This window comes from Thamnophis sirtalis, unplaced genomic scaffold (assembly GCF_051295495.1).
Source record: "Thamnophis sirtalis isolate CommonGarterSnake01/CBP01778 unplaced genomic scaffold, rThaSir2_p1.2 scaffold_1, whole genome shotgun sequence".
Taxonomy (NCBI): Eukaryota; Metazoa; Chordata; class Lepidosauria; order Squamata; family Natricidae; genus Thamnophis; species Thamnophis sirtalis.
Genome location: NW_028261381.1, coordinates 92,684,618 through 92,709,340, shown reverse-complemented (window position 1 = coordinate 92,709,340; position 24,723 = coordinate 92,684,618). Strand labels below are relative to the sequence as shown.

The 24,723-nt window shown below is 34.3% G+C and overlaps 1 protein-coding gene across 1 annotated transcript in view; it reads left to right on the top strand.

Moving 5' to 3' along the window:
* The window catches only part of GAS2 (growth arrest specific 2), a 126,773-nt gene that overhangs the window by 95,965 nt on the left and 6,085 nt on the right, over positions 1 to 24,723 (top strand). Inside the window, exon 7 of the mRNA XM_087721399.1 lies at positions 1 to 8. This exon is cut by the window's left edge and continues 100 nt beyond it. Within this exon, the coding sequence (XP_087577525.1) occupies positions 1 to 8 (8 nt within the window). The remainder of the gene's footprint in view (positions 9 to 24,723) is intronic.

Genomic DNA, 24,723 nt, shown 5'->3' with positions numbered 1-24,723 from the left:
TCATCAGGGTAAGAAAAAAAAAAGCACTATTCTTTTTGTGAAGTGAAATATGGTAAGTAAGCAAATGAGTGAGATAAATGGTCTTGAAAGAACTGTTTTGCAACCTGTGCTATCATAAAGAGCTATGCAGGAGCATGTAAAAGAAGTCAATGTTGAAGGGGCTGTGTGCAGGATGCCATCTCGGAAGTCTTACCTAGTGTTCTGACTACTTGAACACTCCCTCCCAGCCAAAATTTGTTCTCTCCATCCTGTTCGCCGAACTACTCTTTCTCCCTTTCTCCTCATTCTTTCCTCCTCTCCCCACCCTTCAATCAGTCCTGCTTCAGTTCTTGTTTTATTTAAAAAGGCATTTGTGCTACTGAATTTGGGGACCTTTAGAGCCAGCCTTCTACCTGTGCTATTTATATGAAAATCAGTCTAAAATAAAGCTCTAGTTCAGTTTATATTCTCAATGTGATTGCTGTGATTGTCAAGATCTGCACACTTCTAGCCATGTTTGTTTTTAGAACATTGTTTTCTCATCAGAAATTCTAGCATCCACTGTTATAAAACCAATAGTAGTGTAGACAAGAAAGTGACAGACATATATGTGAAATCACCAAGTATTGAGCTCAGTTCAGGGGGACATTTATTTTATTTATTCATCTATTCATCCCTCATCCATGGTTGCAAGATATTCACTTCTAGATCCTACTATACTTGTGCATAAAGGCAAAGATGAAATTGAGCTCAACGCACCTGGTAACTTCAAAAAATACAACTTTGTGGTTTTCTTAGTGCTAGCTCAAAAATGCTTTGACAATATATTCTTCTGCTTCCCTTCCTTCCTTTTTGTGTTTTCAGTGCACCTTGCAGGCTTGTAATCTTCTAAATGTTATTTATCCTGCTTCTGAATGTGGACAAGTTGGTCAGCTGCTTCTTCTATGATACAGTCATGAGTATTTTCCATTTTTCACCACATGGAAAATAAAAAAATACTATTCTCTTGTCTTAAAAAATCTGTGGAAGATTTATTTCTAATATAATTATTATATTAATTAAATAAAAAACAAATTAAATTTATTTAAGTTATTAATTACTAGATCCTATAGTTACTGGCATCCTATAGTAAGATAGAGATTGGTCAAAATGTGAGAAATCAATTAAATAATGCAGAGAGTGAAATTATGATAAAGAAAAAGAAGAATAGAAAGAATGAAAAGAAAATGAACGAAGGCAAAACCATATATTTAGGCTCCCATTTCAAAGTATTTTAGATATGATGGCCGAGAACTGTATACAGGGCAATTTTTGGATACATCTTCAGTTGATTGCAGATTCTTTTTTCCTTGTTTCCTTGTGCTTTTATCTGTGTATATGAATATATTTTAAGGTATGTACAAGATAGATGGCTATGTATTTTGTCTGTTCAGACAGCCAAAGGAAAAAATAATGGATTACTTTTCAAGTTTCATACTTTTGTAGTGTTTCTATGGATTAGTGATTTTATATTCAAACATGGCTCAGACTTGTTTCAGTAATAAACATTGTAAGGAATGTAATTCATCAACTCTAGCAAATCCCTGGTTCAGATGGTAAAATTCTCTTTGATTTCAATATGTATGGATTTGTTGCTCTTTCACCACCATGGTCTTTGGAACAACTTAGAGCAAAACAAGAGTGTGATATAAAATAGACCAAAAGTCAAACTAAACACTAACAACATATTACAAATTGAAGAAATGAAGCTTATTAATGATATCAGTAACAAACTATCAAGTAATTAAGAGATCTGTTGTCATAGCTTATTCACAGAACAAATATTATAGAGGCAAACCATCTCAGGTTTTATTTCAGGTAGGATAGTAGAAGAAATCCAGAGATTGATTTTCTAATAGTCCTTTCAAGCTACATTTTCATATCTGGAAAAAAAATGAGGATCTTGTCCTATTTGCTAAATAGGTGAGATTTATGAAGAGCTAGTCATAGTGGCCACAGTAGCTAAGACGCTCCATTTGTTGATCAGAAAGGTCGGCAGTTCAACGGTTCGAATCCCTAGCACCATGTAATGGAGTGAGCTCCCATTACTTGTCCCAGCTTCTGCCAACCTAGCACTTCAAAGGCATGTAAAAAATGCAAATAGAAAAATAGGAACCACTTTTGGTGGGAAGGTAACGGCATTCTGTGTGCCTTTAGCATTTAGTCATGCTGGCCACATGACCACAGAGACATCTTTGGACAGCTCTGGCTCTTCAGCTTCGAAACGGAGATGAGCACCACCCCCTAGAGTTGGGAATCACTAGCACATATGTGTGAGGGGAACCTTTACCTTCACCTTTACACAACCCACAATATGGATGTCTCTATTAGAATGAAGTTTTAATGCTTCTACATAACTGTAAAGGATCACATGGTGGAAGCTGCTTCTCAATGACAGATAGTTATTCTGTTCCTAAAGGCTCAGCTGCTTAATGCTTCTAGAGAAGCTATTGGAATGTTAAGATCTACGTAAACCTTAACCCTAAACCTAGTTCATTTTCAATGGTAATGGAATTTTTCCTGTGGATCACAAACAACTCCAGAAGAAAAGCTGTCACTGGTGCTTTCCTAAGAAAAACACTATGAATCTATCCATAGAATTAGATTTCAGCAATGACTCCAAGTAGAGTCAATCTCAACCCTAACCCTAGTTTCATATTCAGTGCCAATGAGCTATATATATTTCTACGAATCACAAACAGCTCTGAACCAAAAGCTATCATTGTCGCTTCCCTTAGAAAACTTCTCAGAAACTATCTCTGATACTACTTTTCAACCATGGCTCCAAGCAGACATAACCCTAACCCTAACTGTAGTTCATTTTCAATGGAAATAGAATTTTCCCATGCATTTTACTGTGAACCAAAAACAACTCCGAGAGAAAAGCTATCACTGACAATTTCCTTAGAAACCCGCCAAAATCCTATCACTAGCATTAGATTTTGAGCAAGACTTCAAGTAGACCTTACTTTAATCCTAACCTTATTTTCATTTTCAATGTCAATGGGATTTTCACTTATATTTTTCTGTGGACCATAAACAAGTCTGAAGAAAAAGCTGAGGAAAGGGTCAGAAAAGGTCAAAGAATCCTTGATTCTCCCTAGTATTAGGTTTTGGCCATGACCTAAACCTAAGGCTAGGTTTATTTTCATTGCCAATTATTTTTTTTCATGTATTTTACTGTAGTTGACAAACAACACCAAACCAAAAAAATGTAATTGTTGCTTTTGTTAGAAAACTTCTAAGAACCTGTCCTTGCATTAATATTTGGCCATGATTCCAGGTAGACATAACTCTAACCCTCAACTTAGTTTACTATGCACCAGAAACAACTCCAAATGAAAAGCTGTCAGCATCCCTTCCCTTAGAAATCATCTACAGTAAGAATCTATCCCTCACATTAGTTTTCAGACATGACTCCAAGTAGACCTAAACCTAACTGTAACTCTAACTCTAGTTTCATTTTCAATGTAGGTTTTAAATATATATTGTTATTGTGGAAAATGTAAATCAGTACTACCAGAGGATTCATAATAATTTGACACTCTAATATGAGATTTTTAAAAGTGGTGGTTTTTTTTAAAAAAAAAATATTTCTAGGAAAAGTGCATCTAGGATTTCAATTTCAGTTCACTATAAATCAGTCTCTTCAATATTGTGCTGCTATTTCTTCTTTCAATTCCAGTCGTATTAGTCTAGAATGCAGAATTCAGAACATTTTGACATTGTTGAATGGAAGTTGCAGTAGATAGCTAAGTAGCTATCATGAAGGTTACAACCTCAGGACCACTCCCTCTGGCATAGGACAAAACATTTTGGGAAAGCATTATTCCTTCTTCCCTATGTTGTTCATAAAACAAATGTTAACAATCGAGATCTATATCTAGAGGTTTCCCTATATTTATTTCCCAATATTTTGTTTTGCTATCCTAAAATAGAAAGAAATATTCTTTAAGATACAATTGTGTATTTATTTCTAGATAGTCACACTTGCTTAAAACAATAAAAATCTAGAAATGTATCCCAGTTCAATTCCTAAAATAACTTTTAATTTAAAGGTAAAATTAAGAATGATTCTCTGATCTTTTTTTAATGTACCTTGTTTACTTTATTGAGAGATTTGCTCTCTGTTTGCCTTTTGCCAAGCAAATAATATTACTCAAAGAGGAAAATGGCCTTTCTCTTTTAAGCTATTTGTTTACAGCCAGTTGTAGCAGAGCAAATTAGAGATACACATTACTGATTAGCAATTTTTTCCAATTAAGGTAAACAGATGACATATATATATTAGCTGTTAGATAGCTACCAAAAGTTGTTTTTTAGATCTTTGATTCCAGATGTGTGTGTGTATGTATGTATAGTGAACAAATAAAAAGTAACAAATAAACTAGAGAATTTCTTCATGCTTTACACACATGCCCCTTTTGTCTGTTCATACATACACACAAAGTGTGTATAGAGTTTCTCTTTGTCTCCTGTGTTATAACCAAAAAGTGTTGGATTTTGACTAGCTACTTTTCATCAATTTTGCTAAGAAAATTGTTATAAATTTAGAAGGTAGTTTGGCGTGCAGTGTAGCCATTCATAGGCAATTGTTGATCGGGCAAGTTCATGTCCCGACTTGGTGCTTTTATCCATAAGTTATACTTTGATCTTTTCCTGGGCTTTGGCAGCATACTTTTGCATGCTATTGTCTATTCGTGCACCTGTGCATTCAGATAGACTGTGTGTATTTTATGAGACTGAACATTAATCATCTAGTTCATTAAGCTCAATATCCATCATGATCACCAGAAAAGGTTATTTCCTGGGCAAGCCTGCAAAGAGGTTCCATTGTCTTTAAATAGAGATTCTCTCAGGTTCAGGAAAACTTTTGGTTTCTGTGTATCCAAAATAACCTCCGATCAAGCTGTACTTTGCTTTTCTTAACAGATGAGAACTAGGTTAAGCTTATAATAAACTTAATAATGACTCGGGTAAAGGGACTTGTTGCTTTTGGCATTCTGAAAGCGCTTTCTGGTGCAAATTGACAGGTCTGCATTACTGAAAAGGTATAAGGTAAATCTGTGTTGAAGGTGTATCATTCTCTGAATTCTTTATGTAGCCACACTAATCTCTATAATACAGAAACTACATACTGTAAATGGGTTTCATATATGGGAGTTGTCTGTGCATTTGTCATCAGCTTTATGAGTTCTGCTTTTGATTCTTTCAAAGTAATCTGACATCTCAGAATTAAGTAGTGTGGCTTTCTGAAAATGAAGAGAAAGAAACATTCTTCATCCATTTAATTTCTTTATTCCACTTTGCTACTGAAAGGGGTTGAAAATGATCAACTTTGATGTAACTTTTTATAAATTATGACACTGAATGTGTAACTATGTATATTAGGCACATGATTTGGAGCTTCAACTAGAAGATTTTTAGAAGGATACAATCTTGGGCAAAGATACCCATGTCTGGATATATTAGGTGCATAAACATTGGAAATACATTTCTTGTCAATATTCTTTTTCTATATATAACCACAACTATGGAATATTATTTAAAGCATCTTCAAGTCCATATGTAACCTTTTGTATTTAAAAAGTTGCTAATGCAATTCATGAATTATTAGATTACTTCCTATTTGCTTTAATAATTAGATTAATTCTTATTTAAATAGGATTAAAGTAAAAGATATAGGAGGTAAGGAAGAAAAGTAGAAACAACTACATTGAAATTAACAATAATAATAAGTGTGAATGTTCTTCAAATATAGAAATACATAATATGTTTTTAGATTCACAATCTTTGAAATTTAAAATAAAATTGAAGTATCATAGTGCTTCTTTGGTTTAACTCTGTTTTTCCAAAATGCAATAAAATATATGAACTTTTCATCCAATTTTTGGAGAAAGCAAGTTCTTATAAAAAAAGCGAAGTAAATAAAATTCTTACTCATGTGTTTTCAACCAAGTTGGTAAACAGTTGTTTGCCAGCATGGGAGAAGAAAACTCATGGAATTGAACAATATATGATTGAATATATAGGAATGTAAATTGAAAATTCAAGAACAAAGCCTTCAAAACCTTTTGCACAAAGGGACACTTTAGTTAATTTTACACCCCCCCCCATTTTAATTTTTAACAATTAAACTTGTTTTGCACCCAGATGACATTTGGGGAATTGGATACATTTTGACCAAAGTAAAAGATAATGAAACTTGCATTCCTGGGACATTTTTAAACTATGTAATTTCGTACCATACCCAGATATCTAGCAATATTCTTTTATAATTTCAGAGATCTCAAATTCAAAATAAAATATCTGTGTGCAATTCAGTGATACATTGTCCCATAAATCAAGATGAATGTTTATCTGAACCACATGTTATAGGCTATTTTAAAAAAAAGTGAAATTCAAGGATATACAGGAAAGAAAGATGATACTTCATGTCTCATTTTGTTGGTTGGATGGTATTACGCGCATCATAACCTCTTAATATTTCATTCAACATCAACCAATTTGGTATTAAACTTCCCCCAACACACACTTAATCTTGATCAGTCTATTTACTTTACTACATGCTCTACAGTCAGCAATGTGTTTTAAATTTACAAAGCAAAAAGAGATTCTAAGAATCTCTTTAACAATTAAGACAATAATCTCAGCCAATTTATTCTGAACAAAAGGCACTGTTGCCTTTTCTTTGTTAAGAATCCCAAAATCAGCTGTTGTTGTACACTGGAAACTGGCCGGTTATCTAATAGTGGTTTGTGATCTACCATTTGCTCATTCCAATGAAACACTCCTCTTTATACATTAATAAGCAGGCATATTTCAGAAGAAATAGTAACATGGGTCCACTCTTTTCTCTTTCTATTAAGTTGAATAACCACTGAATATTTTTCCTTTGTTTTGTTCACTTTTTTGATAACAAACACAAAACAATAAAATTAAAAGTATTAAACAATAGATTGTACACTTTATTATTCTGGTTTTATAAATAGATGAATATTAGCTCTTTACCGTAGTCCCTCCAGATAATTTGAGTGCCATCATCCAAACCATTGTGTCATGTGTGTGTATGTATGTATGTATGTATGTATGTATGTATGTATGTATGTATGTATGTATGTATATATATATATATATATATATATATATATATATATATATATATATATATATATATATATATATATATATATATATATATATATATATATATATATATATATATATATATATATATGATGATGAGGAAATATCCAAGACACCATCATGATAAAGCTTTTGTAATATTATTCTAAAAAGCTTAGCAGAAAATTAGAGCTTCTGGATTAAATAAAGCATAAAGTTATAGAATGAAAATAGTTATGTTTGTACACTTGTATGTTTATTTGTTAGCACATGTGTGCATCAGAAAATGTAAACAGAGCATTCATGAAGGAAATGGAACAATAATTCATTGTTTTAATGGTTCCTTGATTTATAGGATTACCATTAGCAGAAATCTTTCACCATTTAAAGAAAAAGATATTGCAGACATAATTACATGGCCACCCTCTGAAAATACTTTTTAAGACAAGGCATCTCAAAATTACATGTAATCTTTGCGAAGGAGAGTTGGCAGTATGCTGCCATATTCCCAATAATGGGAAACATTGCATTAATTTTTATCTTCTAATAGAGACATTAAAGAGAGGTTCAAGAAGGGAGTTTTTTTAGCCAAGGAAACCAGCTAAAACTGGGTCCTTGAGTTGGATCAAACTTTAATTGAAACACAGTGATTAGTTTTGGATATTGCAGATTAAAATAGCTACAATGGATATGGTGATCAGGTAGAGATCCTGCTTTATGAAAAAAGATTGAGGGAGTTGCATTACAATTAGCATATAAATAAAAAGATGAAGACACAGTTTAATTTCCATCTTCAAATATTGGAAAGGTTTTGTAGCTGATGGGAGCTGATCGTTAACAAAGGGGGGGAAAGTTAATTAAATCTTAGGAGGCAAAAGCATTTCCAATAGATCTTTAATGGATTCTACTCATTAATTTTTTCCCCAGCTAATACCATCTGTCAGTATAGTATAGCAGTAAGTTTCAATTAAATAATTCCATTTTACCATCACAGAAAATGTAAAATATTGAGCTTTTTAAAGTAGGTACAACAATGAAAAGAGACACGGTGGCTTAGTGGCTAAGATGCTGAGCTTGTCGATCAGAAGGTCGGCAGTTCAGCAGTTCGAATCCCTAGTGCCGTGTAACAGAGTGCGCTCCTTTTACTAGTCCCAGCTTCTGCTAATCTAGGAGTTCAAAAGCATGTAAAAATGCAATTAGAAAAATAGGAACCACCTTTGGTGGGAATGTAACAGAATTCTGTGTACCTTCGGCATTTAGTCATGCTGCCACATGACCACAGAGACGTCTTCAGACAGTACTGACTCTTTGGCTTTGAAATAGAGATGAGCAGCACCCCTAGAGTTGAGGACGACTAGCAATTATGTGCAAGGGGAACTTTTACCTACTTTTACAACAGTGAATATCTTACAGTGTTTTTCAGGAAAAGCTATGAAGCCGGTTATTTTATTTACAGAATATAAAACAAAATTTAAAAATGATTCCAGGGATCAATTTCCAGGCTGAATTGCATTTTCAGATGATGAAGCACTTCAAAAAATGCTGGTGATAAGGATGACTATTACATAACTTTCCTTTTTGGATATTCCAAAATCTTGACATTAATCCATATTCTTTAGTTTTTAATGTATTGTTTTATGTTATCTATAAACTATTATGTTTTCAAGAGAAACTAATTTTGGAAAATGAACTCTCTGCTGGGAATAATTGAGTCTAACCGCAGAAATAATGCAGGGTAGTAGTTCAGCAACACCTTTGATAAAACATGTGAAAGTTCATGTTATATCATGGGTATTACTTTTTAAGATAAACAAACATGATACCATAAATATAGTTTGGTTTCTTCCATTATGTACATTAAAATATCAGTTTCTTTAATTAATACCTCAAAATAGCCTTTAGAATGAGATTCATATCCTCTCTCAGAATCTTTAGAAAATTATATTTTCCAAAGTAGGGAGGATTATCACATTACATTTTTTCTATGTAAAAAAGAGATTTTCACTCTACTCCATCTCTTTTCTCCTCAGTATTTTTTAAATGGGTAAGGTTAAAAGTTTTCACATTAATTTATAATATGAGAGTTGTTATTTTTGCACAGTGACTAAGTAAGCATGGCACTTTCCTGATACTACTGCAAAGATATGGTTTCTATAATGAGAGTTGTTGTTACTTGTTGTGGTGTAAATACCCCCTAAATCCTAGAAGGGTCTGTTCTGAAGTAAAGGCAGTCTGGAAAAAAAAAACTCATAGAGGCAATTTGGTGCAGTGGTTTAAGATTTCAAGGTAGAAAGCAGAATAATCTTGAGTTCTAGTCCTGTCTTATATAGAAAGTCAGTCATTCTGGCTCAGTCCTGGGAATAAGACAAGAAGCCTGTTTTGAAAAATGTTAGCAATAAAAATAAATGGGCATGTTTAGACGATTCCCAGGAATAAAAAAATAATGTGATGGAACATTTTTTTAAAAAACTTTTTTGGTATTCCTTCTTGTGTTTCATTAATGATATCTCATACTCTTTGAGCTCATGCAAATGTATCCTCTCCAAATCATTCTTGTTATGTGCAAGTATTTCTGATAGACCAACAGGGAATTTGATCTATGTTCTGTATCATCACTGGAACACTAGGGGGGGAAATGGACTTTACTGCTTTCCCATTCAAATTTCTGTTCCCCCAACACAAGTTTTGGCAACAGGCCTTTTGGTGAACACATCATTATTAAACTAGTGGTGCTAGGTAAATCTTTGCAATTGGATGGGATTGGCAGTGTAGGACCTCTGAAATCCTGGAAGGCAATCCACTATTTTCCAATTTAAATAAATTAAAAAACATAAATAAAGTGATCCAGATTTTATACATTACCTCTGTTCTCTCACTGGACTTTGCTTGAGCTTTTGGACATTTTTATTATTTTTATCTCTCTTGCTCATTCCACCCACAGCATTGCCTGAAATCTCACATTAGTACCTAATACTTGAAAATATTTCTGATTCCTGCAATAGAAAGAGGAATGAACCTATACTTTTCTTACAAGCTAATTGGATACCATGAAAGGAATGGATGTAATAAAAGCACAAAAAGTATGCTTGTTAAATGTGTTTTAATTTAGAAGGGAGATATAGTAGCATAATATAGCAATATTTTTTTAAAAAAAACTCTTAAATATTTTAGCAATTTTAAATCAGCTTTACTCACGATCTCTCAGTTTTAGGTAAAACATTAGAAAATACAATATTGTTGATATAAAAGGTTTTATATCACGATATCAACAATAACAAGATATTGTTACCCTATCCATTATTATGTCAGGGATATTTTTATACTACCTGAAAAAAGCAAAAATGATTTTCATGTGGCTTGAAGATCTAATTGAATTAAAAGGACAAGACCACTACAGATTTTTAGTGGAAGCAGCTTTGATGATAAAATGTAGGCTTGCTTTATTCTTCCTTGGTACTACCATGCTTTCCCATCAAATATTTCATCCTCTTACTTAATAGCAGATCAGAATAGGGTGGCGGCCCATTCCACAACTAATTAAACTTGTTTTTCAAACTTTCCATTATTAAAGCTCTCTGCATAGTAAAACAGATATTTAGACAGAATTTGTCCTTTTTGTATCCACAACTATGTAAAATTACACTGCCAGATTTTTAGCTGATGTTGGCTTTCATACACATCGAATTCTTCCCAAAACAAAATTGCAGGATTTTGTAATGTGTCAGTGTAGAATGTGTGCATTCCAAGAAGTATAGCATTTTGTAATTGAGAGATGGATATTTTATCAAAATGTAGATTTTCTAATTGCCATTCAGGACTTTTTTTTTGTATAGCACCCACTGAATTACCAGTGCTGATAACCACTAGTGCATCCATGGCTGTTTATGCCATAATCTTTCACCTTCAATTTTTAGATCTTGATCGTGAAAGAAATAAGGAATATGCCTAATTTAGGCTTATAATAAGCTCGTATAAATGTGACCAAATTCCCTGTATTAACCAATGAATAATTGAAGTTGGAATGAGAAAGTGACTCATTAAAATAAATGTAGCGAATAAGAAATGTTTCTTTTCCATTTGGCTCGTAAAGCCCTTCAGAAATCTTTATTAATGATAACATGGTATTGATATTATGAATTAATGTGCAACAGTATGTGTGTAATGATAATCACTAGTATTGGTAAAAAAAAAAAAGTTAAATTCAGTTTCTTGTAAAGCCCAGAGACTGTTAGCAGAGTAAAATAGACAGCATATAATAAATAAACTACATGGACATAACCATATATTTGTTATAGAAGATAACACAATCAGTTAGATGTTTAAACAAGGACCTGAAAAAGGCAGGTGTCTGATGTTGTATAATGTTTGAGCCATCATCACAAGTTGTTTCAAATAAAGCTGCTATTTGCAATTGGCTGAATGTGATGAACTTATTAATTTGCCAACCTAGCAATATTAAATACTTACTTAAAGCTGATGGCCCCCTTTGTAAATCTAATTACCAAATTTATTTGAAATTCATATAAATATTTGCACATTTCCTAGCTGTGTGTAGCCATAAACAAAGCATTTTTGTCAGAGATAAACAATTTTATCTTTTATATTGAGCTATGATTCCTGGTTGGTATTATACACCGTAAATTGTATCTGTTGCCTTTGATTCACTAGCTAACTTTGCATTCCATAGTAGAAAAAGATTCCTGATTTATGTATCCATAATGTGAATACTGTAAGTTTAGATCTAAAAGCAAAAATGTATGCGACTTGTAGTTTATTGTTTTTGTATGACTTGGATTCAGTCCAATTGACCTTGCTATTTTCTTGATTGATTTTTTAAAAGTTGTTTTTCAGAAACAACACTGCTATTGTTCAAACTAATTTCTTGTTTTGTATAGGCAGTTACTTGTTATGTCATGTCGCTTGCCATGATTTACTGAGAGGAGAGGAAAAGACTCATATAACATTTTGAGACATGTATAAAAAGCCTGTTTCTCAATTTCCTTCCCCTCCTCCTCTTTCTCGAGGGTATATGATTATAGCAAGCCAAAAAGTGATATCATCCCTTGTTCATGCAGAAAGTGTACATCAGTCCCCAATTCTCTCTGGAGCAGACATGACCCCTGTTATTTATTCATTTTATTTATTTGATGTTGCTGATTTAAATGAATGAAACATGCCCATTAATTGATGCATAATCGTGATCAGAATAAGAAATCTTCCAAAGCGGAAACAGTTCTTAATTGATGCCTAAGAAAAGCACAGATTCTGAGGGACTGTTTTAACTATCAGTTCTCCTAGAGAGAGATTGGTTTCATATAAAATAAACTTGCCTATACTTCATTCAAACCATATATCACATGACTCTTTATTTGAACCTATTCAACTCCCTTCAAATATGAGACGAAAGCAAAGATCAGCAAAGGTACCTGCTGAAGCTAACTTTGAAATACATCACAGCAGTGAGATGCTGATTTCAAACTCTTTAGTATGAACTTTGGTATGGTGATCATGATTCAAGGAAATTATATTTTTAAAATGATTGAGGTAAAACTCTGCAGAATTTCTGTTGTTACTGGTAGTTATCAGTATTTTTCCCCTCTTACAAGGTAATCAAACTCCATTTTCCTGGAGATATTTATTAATAGCAATAGCACTTAGACTTATATACAGCCTTACAGTGCTTTACAGCCCTCTCTAAGCAACTTAGAGTCAGTATATTGCCCCCAACCATCTGGGTCCTCATTTTACCCACCTTGGAAGGATGGAAGGCTGAGTCAACTTTGAGCCTAGTGAGATTTGAACTGCCAAATTGCAGGCAGCAGAAGTAGCCTGCAGTACTGTACTCTAATCACTGTGCCACTGTGGCTCATAGTATCTCATAGCTTATTATATATCATTTATCCCTTATCACCTAAATAAAACAGGTCTGTTTAGGAAGAAGATAAAAATTACTGGAGCTGAAAATGAAAGAAAGAAAGGGTTTGGAGAAAGCCAAATATTAAAGAAATGTTTATTTGTATCAAGAAAGAATAGGATTCAAAGACATTCAAATGAAAAGTACTTCGTGATATTTTTATTTTGTATTCAGTAATGGAAGAAGCACCCTGCATATGATGTTTCATTCTAATGGTCTAATAAATAAATAAATAAATAAATCATGAAACCCGGGCAGTTCATTTCTCCCCCACATCCCCCCCCCATTTTGTGCTACTCCTAATAACCCATAAATCTTGAGAGTGAGAGCGCTTAGAAATAAAAAAAAATGTATACTGTAGGCTTTTTTTCTTTAGAAACGTTGGTGAGCTTCATCTGGTTTGCCTTCCAAAATAATCTTTATTCTTTCAGAAGTATTCATCTCAAAGGAGAAATAAACTAGAAATTTCCAAATTCTCTTCCAAGTTGGCTTGAATTTATGCATTTAGAAAAGGACCTACTTGTAATGTTTCTCCACTTCTTTGTTTGGGCAATTGACTTAAGTTGCCCTAGCTAAAACTGGTGATGAAAGCCTCCTTGGATACAATTCTTTGGCTGGGAAATGGTATGAACATGTGATAAATAAATCAGTACAGTTAGTAGGGATTTTTTTTAAAAAAATCCAAGATTTTCCTTTTTTAAAAACATTTTATAAATTGGAGATGAATGAAAGAAAGTTTTACTTTTGAAGACCTGAGGAATACTCGCTTTTGCAGGTGACTTGTACCTACATAGTCTTTCAATCCTTTACGGATATGCATGCATGCACAAATGTATGGAGAGCCAGTTTCATCTAGTGGTTAAGGCACCAGGCTATAAACTAGGAGATCATGAGTTCAAATCCCACCTTAGCCATAAAAGCCAGCTGGGTGACCGTGGGCCAGTCACACTCTCTCAGTCCAATCCATCACCCAGGGCTGTTGTGAAGAACATAGGAGGAGGGAGGAGTACTAGATATGTTAGCCACGTTTATAAAAATAATAATAAAAACAGGCTGTTAGCTGGCTAGCTAGCTAGTTAGCTAGATAGACAGACAGACCAGAGGTGGTATTCAACCGATTCTCTCTGGTTTGGGTGAGCCAGTAGCAGCGGCTGCGGGAGGCTCCACCCACTCACCCATATAGGTGCAAGCACTGCGCATGCGCAGAAGGCAGTGCACATGTGCAGACAAGGGTGTTCACATTTGCGAACCGGTAGGGAAGGTAAGTGAATCCACCTCTGAAACAGATATGATATATATATATATATATATATATATATATATATATATATAGATAGATAGATAGATAGATAGATAGATAGATAGATAGATAGATAGATAGATAGATAGATAGATAGACAGACAGACAGACAGACAGACAGACAGACAGACAGACAGACATCCTGTAGGTAAATAAATAAGTTAAAATTCAGAAAGAAGACTGGACAGCACCCATTGGAATGGAAGTATGACATTGAAATGAGCAGCTTGGCAAATTGGATTAATAAAAATTAATAAATAAGTGAAGAATAGTCTCAGGATGGCTATGAATGGAACATGTGTTGGGGAAGAGGAGAGGTAAAAGATTTGGCTGTTCCATTAATATATGAACATATTAATTAAGTCATACAGGGGTTATGTACCAGGATCCTCTGTTCTTTTTTATCCTATTAGAAATGGAGACTATGAAACTCCATCCTATTAGAGATGGAGACTATGAAACACTTTCTCAGGAAAGCTACTCACCAGATATTTCTTCCTGTCAAAAGGCCAAATTCAGTTGTTCACGCTGAAAGGAAATGGAAGGATAAAAGCTCCCAGATATTCTGTTACAACAATCAGTATTTTTTTGGCATTTAGAGCACATTTCTGGTCCAAACACTTTGCCAAAGTCTCCTTTCTTTATTTCATTCTTCTTCTGGTGTTCTAGTTTAAAGAGGAAGATATAAAACTGATGAACATAAAGGCATCCAACGTACTCAGATTTCTTACGTTAAGGTTTTGTCTAAATGCCTCTATGTTGCATTTGGCAGCAGCCAAGATGGTTAATACTAAACGCAGATCATTTATCTTCATATCACCTTCAAAGCTACATGACTTCCACATCTTCATATTTAAACAATGTGTTTTGGAAATTTTCCTTTGGAACCTTTTGATTTGATATTGTGTTTAAAAGTGCTTCCATGAAAAGTTGCTACTAGAGCAATCTCATTAGTTAGATGGGTTTCAAAATAGAATCACTTTACAATGTATTCATTAAGTGATACAAGGGTGACATAAAAATATAGTTCTTCCTCATATCTGTTATGGTCCTGAGGCAAATTTCTGAATCCTATAAAGATGATAATTATAGTAATAGAAGTAGAATTGTTTTTTTTTAAGTTGCAAGCAAATAAGAAGGCATTCAAAAGTACAAGCTTTGTTTTTCATCCATGTTGTAAATGCAAATAGCATCTGAATATTTTTGCCATAGTCACGTTGAATTGAATTTTTATCTTACTTCGAACCAAGCTTAGGTATAAATTTTGGTGTAGAAGCAACATGTAGACTAAATGAATTGAATCTCATTGAACCACTACTGAAAAGATCTTGTTGCTAGCGCTCAGCATTCACATTATCAGAGCTGACCGTGTACCACATACCATTCTGATAATGGAAAAGATGAAAAATGTAGGTGGTACCTCAGATTATGACACCACAGGTTTTTATTTTATTTTAAAGCTAGGATCAGGAAACAAGATGTATCCTCTGTAACCATCATATTACAGGTGCATGTATTCCAACACTTTGTGCCTGCCAGGTTTTTTTTTTTTTTTTGCTACCACAATAATTCCTCACCTGTTTGCAAAGAGAGCCTCATGTAATCCTAGCATTTGTCTACTCAAAGTCAGCCCTCTTCCTATAGAGGAGTTAGAACTGGTCAAATAGCTAATGCTGGCAAGAAGCTTTCTCCTGAAAGCTTCTTGCCAGCATTCAATGAAGTCAATGAAGTTACCTGGTTTTGGTTGATGGTTCCAACTCAAAAGAATGTCCAGGATGCCCACCAGACTGTTTCAGGACAAGTATCCCCAGCCAAATCAAGTGTCCACCAGTACGTAAACACACCTAAAGAACATGAGAGAAAGGACCACAGATTAGATAAACATACCGGCTTTTCACTGGCTCTTGTGCACCCAACCTACTTTTGCTTAGATTTGCTTAGATTAACTGGGTAATTCATTTTTCGGAAAGTTGCAATAACATGTAGCCCTGATCTTGTATCTCTTTGGAACTGTGATAAGGTGCACTTAGATTATCTTAAGAAAAATGCATGAATATTTTCCCAAGCCCTTTCTCTCTTGTTTACAATTTAAAAAGATTTCAGGATCAGACATTCTAAAAAGCAACAGGGTCTTCTAGCAAGCAAACCATCCTTTTTAATATCCTAGAAGAAAGGAAAAAGTGATCCTACATTTTTCTCATTGGCGTTTCACCTTTTTAGGGAGTGTAATGCAGGGAGCTTTGGCAATTTACCACAAATATTGAAGAGAAGTACATAACATAACGCTTCGCAAGAGTGTAGCACAAAGGCCCCATAGTTTCTGGATTTTTTTTTTCCATTTTCTTTTGCATTATTCCCACATTGCTAAGCAACCAAGGACACACTGCTTTGTATCCCATACTATATGTTCTGTCATTTTTAAAACTGCCTCCCCCCCCCCCCCCCGGTTGCTTCAAAAATATTGTCATTATAAGGGAGCAGAATTAATGGATTCTAAGGATGTGATGACTTTCTCAAATCATTCTGGTTTTCTGGCATGGTGCTTCATCCAAGCCAGGGCAGCCACACAGCTGAGGCTCAGCTAGCTGGAGAGTTCTCCCTTACGAGCTTTAATTAAAATTTCTAGCTGGTTCAATCTGTCATCCCTGTTTTGAAAGCTGTGGTTCCTGCAGCCCGGAGTGGTTCCAGTGCACATTTGCAATTTTGATTTACATCTTCAAAGCGGCCTTCGCATGTATAACCCTGAGTGACAGCCAAATGTGTCTGTACAGTGTTTGGGCCAATTCTAATTGGAAGCAACTAGTTCAACACAATTACTCCCTGCCTTGTTCTTCTTGCAAAAGTGTTTTGGGAAAATGGCTTTTCAAAGTGTACAGTGGGCTCCCAATACAAAGCTGGGAGAATCGACCTTGATTTGGGGAAATGAGGATGGAAAAAAAACAAAACCTGAAATGGGTGTTTTAAACCGGTGTTTGTGTGTGTGTGTGTGTGTGTGTGTGAATATCCTTACCTTAAAAACCAAGCCATTGTTCATAAACAGACTGGCTCTCCAGACTCCTGCATCAAGAACAAAAGCCTAGCCTTTCCTGATGTTTGTTCATATATAGCTGTGGGAGGGGGAGGATCATTGCTTAGTTTAAAAAAAGAGAGATGGGACTTTTTCTTAGTGCCTTGTGCATTATGAGATGCTTTATCTCTGGAGAAATGTCTGGTAATGATCTCCGCCCCAAGTTTAGGAATAGCTTTCAAAGGTATTCCTGAGATTTGAAGGCAGTGTGAGCTCCAGCCTTTCTTTCAGGTGAGCGACACTCGCCAGTCACACAAAAAAGGGCGGAGCTTATGGCCCAACAGCACGAGCCTCTGATTCCTTATTTGGGGCAGACTTTTTATCTGGATTTTGGGGAAGGGGGATTAAGTGCATAGGGGTATGCAAAAGTGCACCAACATGCCTAATATCCCTGTCCTACTGTCCCCATTTATTTGTACCCATTTACTGTGTTCTTATTTATATTTATTCTTATTACTGTTATCTTGTACACAAACAAACAAACAAATAAATAAAATAAAAATAATAGCTAGGAAAAATAAAGGGCAACCATTTGATTTGATTTTGATTCTGTTATTCCTGTTTTGTTTCTTGGGGGGTGGGAAAGTTCCCTCCCCCCCACTGCTGGTAAAGTGGTTTTGGATTTCGTTATATTTATCCAGCCATCCCATGTCTACACCCAGCTAACTGACTTGTTTGGGGTGATTTAAAAATTCTGTCCAATAAATAATTCTAAAGAAGACTGTCCCAAAATTCTCTCATGAATTCAGTGTCATTGATATGGAATAAATATTCATAGAACTGCAAATGACTACAGGATAAGGCAAAAGATTAGTAGAAGGGAGTATCGTCCTAATAAAAAGCAAATACCTCAGCAGCACATGTCTAGGAATCACAGAATCACAGAGCTGGAAGGGTCCTTGGAGGACTACTTGTCCAACCCCCTAATGGAGCAGACCATAGGAATGTGGCTATGTCAAGCTTGGAAAAATAATAATATCCAAGCAACTTGCTTTGCATCCTACCTATCTTACTGTGCTCAACAGTGGTTGCCAATTAAAAAAACAACAACACCACCCCCTTACAGCTTCGGTTTAGGATCAAATAGACACATCATAGGAATCATTATTTTGAAGCTATGAAATGTACACTCAAGACTTATGGGATTTCCAAGCCTGGTTCAGATTTTTCTCTGTTAATAATTAAATGTGTGTATGTATACATGTACATACATATGTATGTATGTGTATATGTATGTATATATGATTCACTTTCAATGGTATCTTTACTCTCCTACACACAGGTTAGAGTATGATGTACCAGATTAGCACACATTATACAGAGCATGTCTGCCATCTAGTGATAAATGTCATATTTGCAACTTCTTTGACTTAACTATTATTTGAGGATTTCCAAGTTATTAAATTGATTTTTTTTTTGACATTTTTATTAAGACTTATAGGCCGCCCTTCTCCCTGAGGGGACTCAGGGCGGCTTACAATCACAAAGGGAAGGGTGTGCAGTAACAAGAGACAAACAATAAGTGACCAAAAATAAAATGATAAACCACAACATGCATTCAACAATCAACACTCGGGCGGGTAAATTGGAAACCTATCCCCAGGCCTGCTGGGAGAGCCAGGTCTTGAGGGCTGTGCGGAAGGTCTGGATAGTGGTGAGGGTACGAATCTCAACGGGGAGATCGTTCCACAGGGTCGGAGCTGCAACAGAAAAGGCTCTCCTCCTTTTCAATTTGCAAGTTATGGTTGCAGAACTAATAGGTTTCTCGGAAATCATTCATTTATGCAGTATGTTCACCTTTTATCAGTGATATCAGGCCTTATTCATATGTAGAAGCATTGACTTATATCTCTCATATATCTTTTTTATGAAATGAAAAGCATTTCATTTGAGGGCAACTTTCTTTTGTTATATGAATGCTTTTCAAATACAATTGAATACTTTCCCCCCAAAGTATCCTAATGGAAAACATTTCAGATCAGTAAAACAAATGGTTCCACCACAAAAGCGCGTAGGACAAAATCGCGCTCGACAAAAGCGCGCTGTGACGTCATAACAGCGCGACGAAAAAGTTCGAAAAATGTAAAAATAAAGCAAAAACCTTACCCTAAGCCCCCCAAACCTAACCCTAAACCTAACCCTAAACCTAACTCTTAACCTAACCCTAAACCTAACCCTAAACCTAACCGTTAAAGTAACGAAAAACCTAACGCTAACCCTTAACCTAACCTCAACGCTAACGCTAATGCTCTAAAGCTAACCCTAACCCTTAACCTAACCCTAACCCTAAACCTAACCCTTACCTTTATGTGAATCGGCTTGCTTTAATTTAATTTTTATTAATTTTTATTTGAATTTTTCGATCTTTTTCGTCACGCTGTGATGACGTCAAAGGCGCGATTTTGTCGATCGTGCTTTTGTCGTCCACGCTTTTGACGGGTCACGAAACAAATAAGTCTATTTCTTGTTTCATTAAATCAATTTTTAATTTAATTTTAATTCAAGCCAATCTAATTCACATGCCCCAAATAAAAACATGATCTATTAAGCCATCATCCTTTGCCTGCATTTCTTTTGACCAATTTCTATATATATTTCTCTCTCTTTCTTTTTCTCTTTCTGTCTCTTTCTGTCTCTGTCCATCTCTCTCCCTCCCTCCCTCTCTCATAAAAATTTAAATGAAATATGGAAACATATTATTGGTACATTTTAAAAATGTACAAAAAGGAGTATACAAATACTTATACAAATTATTTCACAAAATATTCATTCTGGTATTTTGTTTCATGTTTCCAAATTACCAATGTTCCAAAATGTGATGATATGGGCTTGTGCTTCATAAAATTCAAAAGCTGTGAGAAGATTGTTTCAGTCATACTTAGTGCCTTGTGCAATAGCAACAATTCTTGAACCAGTCTTAGGAAAGTCAAATGCAATTTGGACAGAAATAAAATCAGTTGACCAGATGTTAATTCATTAATCCCCATGTGAGCAAAGAGACATTATCAATAGGACTTTAATTCATCTGAATTGAATCGTCTTTTCAAAGCCAAGCAAAGTTTTCACAGGCAATTGATTTTTTAAAAATTTCTCCAATGATTTCATATTTTGCTGACCTAAAGTACAAATGAAACTGGCTTAATATCAATAACTAACATATTTGCATTAAATGTACTGTGTACCAATCATGCCAACTAATCTTTAATTCTACCAGGTTCATACAAGGCTTCTTCCATTGCCTTTGGTTCTTCAAAACTCTTACTAGCTGCTCACTTTTGCATTCCCTCTACATTCTTTCAGTACCCATACATTTATGACTCTGTCTCATATTTTACCACATCCTCCTAACTATATCATTCCAATTACCCTCAACCTACTTGTAGCACCACTTGTCTTTGATGGGCTTTCAAAAGATATGCATGTTTTAGGTTTCCTTGAAGCAATGTCATCTGACTGAATCCAGACAGTGTACCTTTTCCATTGCAATGTCTGTTCTCTGAATGATCTTCCTCTAACTGTCCTGCAAAATCATTTGATCCTGACCCTAATAGCCTTCAGAAAGGCATTGAAACCCTGGTTCTTTCCATAGGCCTTTTGTTGCCTGGAGGGATGCTATCCCTAACCCTAGTATAAACACACAACTTGGATTCCCTGCATGGGCTTATCATTCTTTTCCATTTGTTTCCTTGTTATCATATTGTTCCAGAGTAATTTACACAATTGCTGCATAACGATCCATAGAAATATGTAGAAAGAGCAAGATGCTTTCTAAAATCTATCCTGATGTGATAACCTGAGATATAGTATAACAATCTATTTTGCAGTATGCAGACTTAGCTTGCAAATCTCAGTCAAGCCTTGTGGCAAAATATTTATGGGACTATTTTGGTGTGTAGAATTATCTAATACTTTTGACACAAATAGTATGGATGCAGGGGAAAGGTATTTATGATGCAGTTTGATATAAACTCAGCTTGATTAATGGAACTTTTAGGAGCCTCTATAAAGAATTGTGATGTGGGAAATTCCAAATATGAACTCCATAGAAGATTCAATTTATGACATTTATGAAATTTATCTATCATGGAAGGAAAATTTAAAAAAGGGTTTTTTTTCCATTGATTCTTCAGGTAATTTAAAGAGTAAAACCATGATGATTTTTGGAGTCATCAGGAAATCTACTATCCCAAAAAGGCTACTATTTAGGCAAGAGGGTTGAGGGAAAGGTAATGAGCTGAAGATTTATAGATTAACAATTTCAGGACCATGGACAGTGTTACAAGTGCTATGGTCTAAAGATTTTCTGCTTGAATTCAGGATCCTAGCATTGATTGTACAATAGATTAAGAGGCAGATTTCTCAACAGTGACTAGTAACAACTTATTTGGGTTAAGAGAAATGGTGGGAATTACACTTCCACAAGAACTGCCCCAATTTATATTAAAAGGCTAACTGTCTATGGAGATTCAGAGCTGAAGAAGCTTCTTGGATGAGAAGTAAAACGTCTTCAAAGAAAAACAAGAAACTCTGATTGCCTCTTGAAAAAGATACCTTGAGTTAAAATGGTAATCTTTTTTCTTTCCATTTGTTGACTTTGTCAAATAATCAAAGAGTGTTTCTTTTCCCTCCTTTTTCTCTTCTAGATTGTTGATGATGATGATGATGCAAAATTCTGTATTTGTTTGGAGCCATGATATTACATTAACATGTTACTTCTGATGACATTCAAGTCAGCTTTCTGACCTTGGATTTGCATGTGAATAACAGAAAGCAGGGCATTTCCTAATGCAACCCAAACATTCTATTTCTTTTTTAACTAAAAACCTATTAAGAAAGGAGCACTCATAACCGAAATCATTTCAGCTTTCCTCAGATAAAGTTCCCTTACATATTTAAACATAAGGTTCTGACATTTCACAAATGGATACAAGAATGTCAACATTATCAAGATATGCTTCTATAATTACAACGACTGTCATGACTGGGGGGAAAATGCTTTCAAAGTATCACATTTTAAAATTTCAAATATTTTCCCCCTAGGTGGAAGGATGACCTCTAAAGGTTTCCATTGATTAAACCCCCCCAGAGCTTATGAATCTTTCATATGTTTTCTAATTTGTCATGAGAATAACAGCAGGTTTTTTTTTAACTTGAGAATTTTCCTTAAGGTCAAGTCTGTTGTGCTTGAAATTTATATTACATTGCTGTTGTTATAATTAATCCATCTCATATTACTATTTTATTTATTTAGTTAAGGATTGGAGGCAGATACCAACCAATAAATCAAATGTTAGGCATATCTGAATTGCATGTGTCCTATAAAATTCTTTAGTTGCATTCTAATTGTGTAGTTGTCTTTAACTGCATAGTTTTTAACTGAATTAGCTGCTACAAGTTTGTAATCCCCATTGTTTTATTTAATTGAATGATATCAACTTTCAAACATATATAAGAGGTACTTGAAAAAATAAACTCATTGATTGCAATTATTAGAAGATTAAATGAATTTGGGTTCGCACATGCTTCCAGTCTTTCACCTTTCCTAAAATATTTACAAAGTTTTAAAAATAATATTAAATATGATATTTGCAATAGTAAAAAGTAAGTTCTTTCTAAAAGAAAGAACAGAATAGAAATAGTGAAGGAAAAAGTTCAGAGGAAAAGAGAAAAAAGAGGAAAATTAAGAATATAACAAAGAAAAAGAAATATGTAAAGAAGTGACTTCCAAGATTTGTGTTAAGTAATATAAACACTTTAGTACGTTTTTAACACCTCTTAATTTACAACCAAATGATCTGATCATTCTATGCCCCATATCTTATCTATAAACAAATCCATAAAAATAGTCATTTCAGTTCTGATGTCAACAATAATCTATTAAGAATTACCAGAGAATAACAATATCTATTTTAACCTTTATCAAATAAACTAATTTTATATTTCTTCCTTTGACTTCTGTCTTATTTTTAATCCACGTAATGTCATAAAACTCAATTTTCTTTATTTCTTTTATATTCATTTTTACAACATTCATCCAAGCTTTAATTAATCTCTTTTGTAAATCCAATATAAAAGAATTATCCAAGTCATTCTGTTGGTTTATTAATTGTAATTGCCTTTGATTTTTAAAGCATCAACCAATTTATTTTGTATGTCCAATTAAACATCTTTTTCCATGTCATTCTTATTTCTAGATCCACTGTTGATGCCATCTCTGTCTTGTCAAATAAAACTTGTTCTTCTTTTGACATTTTTTCTAAAACGTTGTTTGGACGCAATGCATCCACAAACACTATTGACATTGTTGATATTAACTTCTGATTCCACTTTTCAAAAGTATCCTGCAGTATTTCCAATTGTTATAATATAACATTTCCAAAATGTTATAATATTTTGAATCATTCTGTAGTTCTTAATCAGTTTTATGTATTCTTCTCCTTCAATTAAAAACGTTAGTTCCCTCTAGTGTAGAGTTATTGAAATTGTTATCTCTCATATATTTAAAACAGATCAAGTTTCTCAGACAAAGGGTTCTTTATAATTAATTCTTTATAACTTACCCATTTAAACTTTTCAAAATCAAAATTTTAATTATCTTTGTGCTGTCTAATCCATTTTTGTAATTAAAGTTTTCTTTCATTAAGGATTGAAGGCAGATTAATCCAGTCTAGTGTTTTTAGGCTTGTTGATTCAAAGATCCCTAATAACTGAAAAGTAGTTAGAATAGAATAATGGAGTTGGAAGGGACTTGGAGGTCTTCTAGTCAAAACCCCTGCTTAGGCAGGAAACCCTACACCACTTCAGTCAAATGGTTATCCAACATATTCTTAAAAATGTCCATTGGAGCATTCACATCTTCTAGATTTAAATTGTTCCACTGGTTAATTGTTTGAACTGTCAGGAAATTTCTTCTCAGTTCTAAGTTGTTTCTCTCCTTGATTAGTTTCCACTCATTGCTTCTTGTACTACCCTCTTTGGAGAATACCTTGACTCCCTCTTCTTTGTGGCAACCCCTGAGATACTGGAACACTGCTATCATGTTTATCTCTAGCACTTATTTTAATTAAACTAGACATATCCAGTTCCAGCAACTGTTCTTTATATGTTTTATCCTCCAGTGTCCTAATCATCTTTGTTGCTCTTCTCTTCACTCTTTCTAGAGTCTCCACATCTTTTTTACATCATGGCGACCAAAACTGAATGCAGTATTCCAAGTGTGGCCTTACCAAGGCATTATAAAGTGGTATTAACACTTCACGTGATCTTCATTTTGTTCCCCTGTTTATGCAGCCTAGAACT